Source organism: Oncorhynchus nerka, unplaced genomic scaffold, assembly GCF_034236695.1.
Source record: "Oncorhynchus nerka isolate Pitt River unplaced genomic scaffold, Oner_Uvic_2.0 unplaced_scaffold_5692, whole genome shotgun sequence".
Taxonomy (NCBI): domain Eukaryota; kingdom Metazoa; phylum Chordata; class Actinopteri; order Salmoniformes; family Salmonidae; genus Oncorhynchus; species Oncorhynchus nerka.
This window is the reverse complement of record NW_027035620.1, coordinates 1-10885: the sequence shown is the minus strand read 5'-3', so window position 1 is coordinate 10885 and position 10885 is coordinate 1. Positions and strand designations below refer to the sequence as shown.

At 44.9% G+C, this 10885-nt stretch overlaps 1 protein-coding gene across 1 annotated transcript; it reads left to right on the top strand.

Moving 5' to 3' along the window:
* Positions 1–4178: 4178 nt before the first annotated feature.
* Positions 4179–6678, top strand: LOC135566342 (CD82 antigen-like; the record flags this gene model as incomplete). The annotated part of the gene is made up of 3 exons (XM_065014089.1): positions 4179–4304; positions 4786–4884; positions 6505–6678. Coding segments are annotated over exons 1-3 (384 nt in total), but the record flags the coding sequence as incomplete, so codon positions are not given.
* Between the last annotated feature and the right edge of the window lie 4207 nt (positions 6679–10885).

The following is a 10885-nucleotide window of genomic DNA, read 5'->3' as shown; positions in this document are numbered from 1 at the left end:
TGTGTTCATGCTAACTAATGTAGACCATGACGTTGACTATGTTCATGCTAACTAATGTAGAACATGACGTTGACTGTGTTCATGCTAACTAATGTAGAACATGACGTTGGCTGTGTTCATGCTAACTAATGTAGAACATGACGTTGGCTGTGTTCATGCTAACTAATGTAGAACATGACGTTGTTCATGCTAACTAATGTAGAACATGACGTTGACTGTGATCATGCTAACTAATGTAGAACATGACGTTGACTGTGTTCATGCTAACTAATGTAGAACATGACGTTGGCTGTGTTCATGCTGACTAATGTAGAACATGACGTTGACTGTGTTCATGCTGACTAATGTAGAACATGACGTTGACTGTGTTCATGCTAACTAATGTAGAACATGACGTTGACTGTGTTCATGCTAACTAATGTAGAACATGATGTTGACTGTGTTCATGCTAACTAATGTAGACCATGACGTTGACTGTGTTCATGCTAACTAATGTAGAACATGACGTTGGCTGTGTTCATGCTAACTAATGTAGAACATGACGTTGTTCATGCTAACTAATGTAGAACATGACGTTGACTGTGATCATGCTAACTAATGTAGAACATGACGTTGACTGTGTTCATGCTAACTAATGTAGAACATGACGTTGGCTGTGTTCATGCTGACTAATGTAGAACATGACGTTGACTGTGTTCATGCTGACTAATGTAGAACATGACGTTGGCTGTGTTCATGCTAACTAATGTAGAACATGACGTTGACTGTGTTCATGCTAACTAATGTAGAACATGACGTTGACTGTGTTCATGCTAACTAATGTAGAACATGACGTTGACTGTGTTCATGCTAACTAATGTAGAACATGACGTTGACTGTGTTCATGCTAACTAATGTAGACCATGACGTTGACTGTGTTCATGCTAACTAATGTAGAACATGACGTTGGCTGTGTTCATGCTAACTAATGTAGAACATGACGTTGTTCATGCTAACTAATGTAGAACATGACGTTGGCTGTGTTCATGCTAACTAATGTAGAACATGACGTTGACTGTGTTCATGCTAACTAATGTAGAACATGACGTTGGCTGTGTTCATGCTAACTAATGTAGAACATGACGTTGACTGTGTTCATGCTAACTAATGTAGAACATGACGTTGACTGTGTTCATGCTAACTAATGTAGAACATGACGTTGACTGTGTTCATGCTAACTAATGTAGACCATGACGTTGACTGTGTTCATGCTAACTAATGTAGAACATGACGTTGGCTGTGTTCATGCTAACTAATGTAGAACATGACGTTGGCTGTGTTCATGCTAACTAATGTAGAACATGACGTTGACTGTGTTCATGCTAACTAATGTAGAACATGACGTTGACTGTGTTCATGCTAACTAATGTAGAACATGACGTTGGCTGTGTTCATGCTAACTAATGTAGAACATGACGTTGACTGTGTTCATGCTAACTAATGTAGAACATGACGTTGGCTGTGTTCATGCTAACTAATGTAGAACATGACGTTGTTCATGCTAACTAATGTAGAACATGACGTTGGCTGTGTTCATGCTAACTAATGTAGAACATGACGTTGACTGTGTTCATGCTAACTAATGTAGAACATGACGTTGGCTGTGTTCATGCTAACTAATGTAGAACATGACGTTGGCTGTGTTCATGCTAACTAATGTAGACCATGACGTTGACTGTGTTCATGCTAACTAATGTAGAACATGACGTTGACTGTGTTCATGCTAACTAATGTAGAACATGACGTTGACTGTGTTCATGCTAACTAATGTAGAACATGACGTTGGCTGTGTTCATGCTAACTAATGTAGAACATGACATTGTTCATGCTAACTAATGTAGAACATGACGTTGTTCATGCTAACTAATGTAGAACATGACGTTGGCTGTGTTTATGCTAACTAATGTAGACCATGACGTTGGCTGTGTTCATGCTAACTAATGTAGACCATGACGTTGACTGTGTTCATGCTAACTAATGTAGAACATGACGTTGACTGTGTTCATGCTAACTAATGTAGAACATGACGTTGACTGTGTTCATGCTAACTAATGTAGAACATGACGTTGACTGTGTTCATGCTAACTAATGTAGAACATGACGTTGGCTGTGTTCATGCTAACTAATGTAGAACATGACGTTGACTGTGTTCATGCTAACTAATGTAGAACATGACGTTGGCTGTGTTCATGCTAACTAATGTAGAACATGACGTTGTTCATGCTAACTAATGTAGAACATGACGTTGTTCATGCTAACTAATGTAGACCATGACGTTGGCTGTGTTCATGCTAACTAATGTAGACCATGACGTTGACTGTGTTCATGCTAACTAATGTAGAACATGACGTTGTTCATGCTAACTAATGTAGAACATGGCGTTGTTCATGCTAACTAATGTAGACCATGACGTTGGCTGTGTTCATGCTAACTAATGTAGACCATGGCGTTGACTGTGTTCATGCTAACTAATGTAGAACATGGCGTTGACTGTGTTCATGCTAACTAATGTAGAACATGACGTTGACTGTGTTCATGCTAACTAATGTAGAACATGACGTTGACTGTGTTCATGCTAACTAATGTAGAACATGACGTTGTTCATGCTAACTAATGTAGAACATGACGTTGACTGTGTTCATGCTAACTAATGTAGAACATGACGTTGACTGTGTTCATGCTAACTAATGTAGAACATGACGTTGACTGTGTTCATGCTAACTAATGTAGAACATGACGTTGACTGTGTTCATGCTAACTAATGTAGACCATGACGTTGACTGTGTTCATGCTAACTAATGTAGACCATGACGTTGACTGTGTTCATGCTAACTAATGTAGACCATGACGTTGGCTGTGTTCATGCTAACTAATGTAGACCATGACGTTGACTGTGTTCATGCTAACTAATGTAGAACATGACGTTGTTCATGCTAACTAATGTAGACCATGACGTTGGCTGTGTTCATGCTAACTAATGTAGACCATGACGTTGACTGTGTTCATGCTAACTAATGTAGAACATGACGTTGACTGTGTTCATGCTAACTAATGTAGAACATGACGTTGACTGTGTTCATGCTAACTAATGTAGAACATGACGTTGACTGTGTTCATGCTAACTAATGTAGAACATGACGTTGTTCATGCTAACTAATGTAGAACATGACGTTGACTGTGTTCATGCTAACTAATGTAGAACATGACGTTGACTGTGTTCATGCTAACTAATGTAGAACATGACGTTGACTGTGTTCATGCTAACTAATGTAGACCATGACGTTGACTGTGTTCATGCTAACTAATGTAGACCATGGCGTTGACTGTGTTCATGCTAACTAATGTAGAACATGAGCGTTGACTGTGTTCATGCTAACTAATGTAGACCATGACGTTGGCTGTGTTCATGCTAACTAATGTAGAACATGACGTTGGCTGTGTTCATGCTAACTAATGTAGACCATGACGTTGGCTGTGTTCATGCTAACTAATGTAGAACATGACGTTGGCTGTGTTCATGCTAACTAATGTAGAACATGGCGTTGACTGTGTTCATGCTAACTAATGTAGAACATGGCGTTGGCTGTGTTCATGCTAACTAATGTAGAACATGACGTTGGCTGTGTTCATGCTAACTAATGTAGAACATGACGTTGTTCATGCTAACTAATGTAGAACATGGCGTTGGCTGTGTTCATGCTAACTAATGTAGAACATGACGTTGACTGTGTTCATGCTAACTAATGTAGAACATGACGTTGGCTGTGTTCATGCTAACTAATGTAGAACATGACGTTGGCTGTGTTCATGCTAACTAATGTAGAACATGATGTTGGCTGTGTTCATGCTAACTAATGTAGAACATGACGTTGGCTGTGTTCATGCTAACTAATGTAGAACATGACGTTGGCTGTGTTCATGCTAACTAATGTAGAACATGACGTTGGCTGTGTTCATGCTAACTAATGTAGACCATGACGTTGGCTGTGTTCATGCTAACTAATGTAGAACATGACGTTGGCTGTGTTCATGCTAACTAATGTAGAACATGACGTTGGCTGTGTTCATGCTAACTAATGTAGAACATGACGTTGGCTGTGTTCATGCTAACTAAACAACCTTGCTGTTTCAAACTGTTATGATGAACCTCTAAAATGCACTTTCCCATTGTTCTGTCTGTCCGTCCCCAGTACTTCACCTGCCTCCTGCTCATCCTCATCGCCCAGGTTACGGCTGGCGTGCTCATCTACTTCCAGAGAGACAGAGTGAGTTCTACCTCCTTCTCTCCTTCCCCCCCTCTACTTCTTCTACATTCCTTCCAGAGAGACGGGATGAGTGTCCTCTCTCCCCCCTCCTTCTCCCCCCTCATCCTTCTTCTCCCATTTCCGTTATTTCCTATCCACTCTCTCCCTTCTCTCCTTTTTGTCCCTCACTCTCCTCTGCCTGCCCCCCCCTCCCCACTCTCCATCCCCCCCTCCAGCCCTGTGATGGAACCATAGAAAAGTAGCCAGTCAGCCAGCCAGCCAGCCAGCCAGCCAGCCAGCCAGCAGTCAGCCTGTCAGTCAGTCAGCCAGCCAGCAGTCAGCCTGTCAGCCAGCCTGTTAGCCAGTCAGCCAGCCAGTCAGGCAGCCAGCCAGCCAGTCAGCCAGTCAGTCAGTCAGTCAGCCAGCCAGTCAGCCTGTCAGAAGTGTTTTCCAGTAGCGCTGGCTGTTCGGCTATACTCATTCTTCCCTGTCTCTTCCCCAGCTGCAACAGGAGATGTCCACCATCGTCAAGGGGATGCTGGTCAACTACACTGGTCAGAACAGGACCACAGAACATTCCTGGGACTATGTGCAGAGGACGGTAAGTAGCTGGACCTGCCTTAGTTTCTGTTTGAACAAGGTTTATATTTTTAGTTAATATCACTGTGCATTTAACTGTCTAAAAACACAAGCAGTCTCATAGCGTTGTTTATTTTTTGTTGTTGTTGAATTTGACCCCCTTTTCTCCCCAATTTCATGGTATCCAATTGTTAGTAGTTACTATCTTGTCTCATCGCTACAACTCCCGTCACGGGCCTCGGGAAAGGCGAAGGTCGAAAGCCATGCGTCCTCCGAAACACAAGCCGTACTTCTTAACACAGCGCTCATCCAACCCGGAAGCCAGCCGCACCAATGTGTCGGAGGAAACACCGTGCACCTGGCAACCTTGGTTAGTGCGCACTGCGCCCGGCCCACCACAGGAGTCGCTAGTGCGCGATGAGACAAGGATATCCCTACCGAGCCCACCCTCCCTAACCCGGGCGACGCTAGGCCAATTGTGTGTCGCCCCCACGGACCTCCCGAGTCGCGGCCGGCTGCGACAGAGCCTGGGCGCGAACCCAGTGTCTCTGGTGGCACAGCTAGCTAGCAGTGCCCTAGACCACTGCTCCACCCTCATAGCGCTGTTTGTCCCACGGTTTCCATTGGAACTTTCCTTGTTTATTTGTTGTTCTTCTGGCTCCCCTGCCAAGCCTCAACACGGTCTATTTCAGCAAACAATTAGTAATTGTTTCATATTAATCATGCTTTCTCTCCCTCTTTCTCTTTCTCACTCTCTTTCTCACTCTCTTTCTCTCTCTCCCTCTTTCTCACTCTCTTCTCTCCTCTTTCTCTTTCTCTCCCTGTTTCTCTTTCTCTTTCTCTCCCTGTTTCTCTTTCTCTTCCTCTCCCTGTTTCTCTTTCTCTTTCTCTCCCTCTTTCTCTTCTCTCCTGTTTCTCTTTCTCTCCCTGTTTCTCTTTCTCTCCCTGTTTCTCTTTCTCTCCCTGTTTCTCTTTCTCTTCCTCTCCCTGTTTCTCTTCTCTCCCTCTTTCTCTTTCTCTCCCTCTTTCTCTTTCTCTCCCTCTTTCTCTTTCTCTCCCTCTTTATATTTCTCTCCCTGTTTCTCTTTCTCTCCCCTCTTTCTTCTCTCCCTCTTTATCTTTCTCTCCCTCTTTCTCTTTCTCTCCTCTTTCTCTTCCTCTCCCTGTTTCTCTTTCTCTTTCTCTCCCTGTTTCTCTTTATCTTCCTCTCCCTGTTTCTCTTTATCTTTCTCTCCCTGTTTCTCTTTCTCTTCCTCTCCCTGTTTCTCTTTCTCTTTCTCTCCCTCTTTCTCTTTCTCTCCCTGTTTCTCTTTATCTTCCTCTCCTGTTTCTCTTTCTCTTTCTCTCCCTCTTTCTCTTCCTCTCCCTGTTTCTCACTCTCTTTCTCTCCCTCTTTCTCTTTCTCTCCTGTTTCTCTTTCTCTTTCTCTCCCTGTTTCTCTTTCTCTTTCTCTCTGTTTCTCTTTCTCTTTCTCTCCTCTTTCTCTTTCTCTCCCTGTTTCTCTTTCTCTTTCTCTCCCTGTTCTCTCTTTCTCTCCCTCTTTATCTTCCTCTCCCTCTTTCTCTTTCTCTCCCTCTTTCTCTTTCTCTCCTCATTCTCTTTCTTTCCTTCTTTTGTTCTTTCTTTCTGCCAATTCCTCCAGATGAAGTGTTGTGGCTGGGTGTCTCCAGGTAACTGGTTGGAGAACGTGTGGATCAAGAACAGTTCTGTCTCGCTGTACCCCTGCTCCTGTCGGAATGAAACCCTGCCTGGGACAGACATGAATGAGACTGGGCTCTGTGAACACTTGTCTGCTGACCGGCCAGTATACCAAACGGTATGTGGGAGGGAGGGAGGGAGGGAGGGAGGAGGGAGGAGTCTGAGCTCTACTGATCTGCCTATCTATGAAACGGTACAAAGAGGGTAGAGAGGAGAGAAAGGGAGGGACAGACATTAAGGAGACTAGGCTATGTGTCTGCAGACCTGCCAGTCTATGAAATTGTATGAGGGAGGGAGGGAGGGAGGGAGGGAGGGAGGGAGGAGAAAATAGAGGGTGGAGAGATATGTTAAGGAGACTGGGCTGTGTGAACATCTCTCCACCGACATGCCTGTAAACTAAACCGGGGGCAGGAGACATAGCTCTTGTTCTAGCAGTAAGTGTCGTTTGGGTTATAAACGGACAGGGCGGTGGACAGTGGGCAAAATGTGTCACATGACATCTTAATGATGTCATTTTCTGGTTGTAATGACTTGTTGCTGCCTATCTTGGCCAGGACGCTCTTGAAAAAGAGATTTTAAATCTCAATGAGCCCTTCCTGGTTAAAAATAGGTTTAATAATAATAACAGCACCAGTTCAGGGTTACAACAGCACCAGTTCAGGGTTACAACAGCACCAGTTCAGGGTTACAACAGCACCAGTTCAGGGTTACAACAGCACCAGTTCAGGGTTACTACAGCACCAGTTCAGGGTTACTACAGCACCAGTTCAGGGTTACTACAGCACCAGTTCAGGGTTACAACAGCACCAGTTCAGGGTTATAACAGTTCAGGGTTATAACAGCACCAGTTCAGGGTTATAACAGCACCAGTTCAGGGTTATAACAGCACCAGTTCGGGGTTACAACAGCACCAGTTCAGGGTTATAACAGCACCAGTTCAGGGTTATAACAGCACCAGTTCAGGGTTACAACAGCACCAGTTCAGGGTTACAACAGCACCAGTTCAGGGTTACAACAGCACCAGTTCAGGGTTACAACAGCACCAGTTCAGGGTTATAACAGCACCAGTTCAGGGTTATAACAGCACCAGTTCAGGGTTATAACAGCACCAGTTCAGGGTTATAACAGCACCAGTTCAGGGTTATAACAGCACCAGTTCAGGGTTATAACAGCACCAGTTCAGGGTTACAACAGCACCAGTTCAGGGTTACAACAGCACCAGTTCAGGGTTATAACAGCACCAGTTCAGGGTTACAACAGCACCAGTTCAGGGTTATAACAGCACCAGTTCAGGGTTACAACAGCACCAGTTCAGGGTTACAACAGCACCAGTTCAGGGTTATAACAGCACCAGTTCAGGGTTACAACAGCACCAGTTCAGGGTTACAACAGCACCAGTTCAGGGTTACAACAGTTCAGGTTTACAGCACCAGTTCAGGGTTACAACAGCACCAGTTCAGGTTATAACAGCACCAGTTCAGGGTTATAACAGCACCAGTTCAGGGTTACAACAGCACCAGTTCAGGGTTACAAACAGCACCAGTTCAGGGTTATAACAGCACCAGTTCAGGGTTACAACAGTTCAGGGTTACAACAGCACCAGTTCAGGGTTATAACAGCACCAGTTCAGGGTTACAACAGCACCAGTTCAGGGTTACAACAGCACCAGTTCAGGGTTACAACAGTTCAGGGTTATAACAGCACCAGTTCAGGGTTACAACAGCACCAGTTCAGGGTTACAACAGCACCAGTTCAGGGTTACAACAGCACCAGTTCAGGGTTACAACAGCACCAGTTCAGGGTTATACAGCACCAGTTCAGGGTTACTACACAGTTCAGGGTTATAACAGCACCAGTTCAGGGTTATAACAGCACCAGTTCAGGGTTACAACAGCACCAGTTCAGGGTTATAACAGCACCAGTTCAGGGTTACAACAGTTCAGGGTTATAACAGCACCAGTTCAGGGTTATAACAGCACCAGTTCAGGGTTACAACAGTTCAGGGTTATAACAGCACCAGTTCAGGGTTATAACAGCACCAGTTCAGGGTTACAACAGCACCAGTTCAGGGTTACAACAGCACCAGTTCAGGGTTACAACAGCACCAGTTCAGGGTTACAACAGCACCAGTTCAGGGTTATAACAGCACCAGTTCAGGGTTACAACAGCACCAGTTCAGGGTTATAACAGCACCAGTTCAGGGTTATAACAGCACCAGTTCAGGGTTACAACAGCACCAGTTCAGGGTTACAACAGCACCAGTTCAGGGTTACAACAGCACCAGTTCAGGGTTACAACAGCACCAGTTCAGGGTTATAACAGCACCAGTTCAGGGTTACAACAGTTCAGGGTTATAACAGCACCAGTTCAGGGTTACAACAGCACCAGTTCAGGGTTACAACAGCACCAGTTCAGGGTTACAACAGCACCAGTTCAGGGTTACAACAGCACCAGTTCAGGGTTACAACAGCACCAGTTCAGGGTTACAACAGCACCAGTTCAGGGTTACAACAGCACCAGTTCAGGGTTATAACAGCACCAGTTCAGGGTTCACAACCAGTTCAGGGTTATAACAGCACCAGTTCAGGGTTACAACAGCACCAGTTCAGGGTTACAACAGTTCGGTTCAGCACCAGTTCAGGGTTATAACAGCACCAGTTCAGGGTTACAACAGCACCAGTTCAGGGTTACAACAGCACCAGTTCAGGGTTACAACAGCACCAGTTCAGGGTTACAACAGCACCAGTTCAGGGTTATAACAGCACCAGTTCAGGGTTACAACAGCACCAGTTCAGGGTTACAACAGCACCAGTTCAGGGTTACAACAGCACCAGTTCAGGGTTATAACAGCACCAGTTCAGGGTTACAACAGCACCAGTTCAGGGTTATAACAGCACCAGTTCAGGGTTACAACAGCACCAGTTCAGGGTTATAACAGCACCAGTTCAGGGTTACAACAGCACCAGTTCAGGGTTACAACAGCACCAGTTCAGGGTTATAACAGCACCAGTTCAGGGTTACAACAGCACCAGTTCAGGGTTATAACAGCACCAGTTCAGGGTTACAACAGTTCAGGGTTATAACAGCACCAGTTCAGGGTTATAACAGCACCAGTTCAGGGTTATAACAGCACCAGTTCAGGGTTACAACAGCACCAGTTCAGGGTTACAACAGCACCAGTTCAGGGTTATAACAGCACCAGTTCAGGGTTATAACAGCACCAGTTCAGGGTTACAACAGCACCAGTTCAGGGTTACAACAGCACCAGTTCAGGGTTACAACAGCACCAGTTCAGGGTTACAACAGCACCAGTTCAGGGTTATAACAGCACCAGTTCAGGGTTACAACAGCACCAGTTCAGGGTTATAACAGCACCAGTTCAGGGTTACAACAGCACCAGTTCAGGGTTATAACAGCACCAGTTCAGGGTTATAACAGCACCAGTTCAGGGTTATAACAGCACCAGTTCAGGGTTATAACAGCACCAGTTCAGGGTTATAACAGCACCAGTTCAGGGTTACAACAGCACCAGTTCAGGGTTATAACAGCACCAGTTCAGGTTACACACCAGTTCAGGGTTATAACAGCACCAGTTCAGGGTTACAACAGCACCAGTTCAGGGTTATAACAGCACCAGTTCAGGGTTACAACAGTTCAGGGTTATAACAGCACCAGTTCAGGGTTACAACAGCACCAGTTCAGGGTTATAACAGCACCAGTTCAGGGTTACAACAGCACCAGTTCAGGGTTACAACAGCACCAGTTCAGGGTTACAACAGCACCAGTTCAGGGTTATAATAGCACCAGTTCAGGGTCATAACAGCACCAGTTCAGGGTTATAACAGCACCAGTTCAGGGTTATAACAGCACCAGTTCAGGGTTATAACAGCACCAGTTCAGGGTTATAACAGCACCAGTTCAGGGTTATAACAGCACCAGTTCAGGGTTATAACAGCACCAGTTCAGGGTTATAACAGCACCAGTTCAGGGTTATAACAGCACCAGTTCAGGGTTATAACAGCACCAGTTCAGGGTTACAACAGCACCAGTTCAGGGTTATAACAGCACCAGTTCAGGGTTACAACAACAGTTCAGGGTTACAACAGCATTCAGTTCAGGTTACAACAGCACCAGTTCAGGGTTATAACAGCACCAGTTCAGGGTTACAACAGCACCAGTTCAGGGTTACAGAGCACAGTTCAGGGTTACAACCAGCACCAGTTCAGGGTTACAACAGCACCAGTTCAGGGCTACAACAGCACCAGTTCAGGGTTATAACAGCACCAGTTCAAGGTTATAACAGCACCAGTTCAGGGTTACAACAG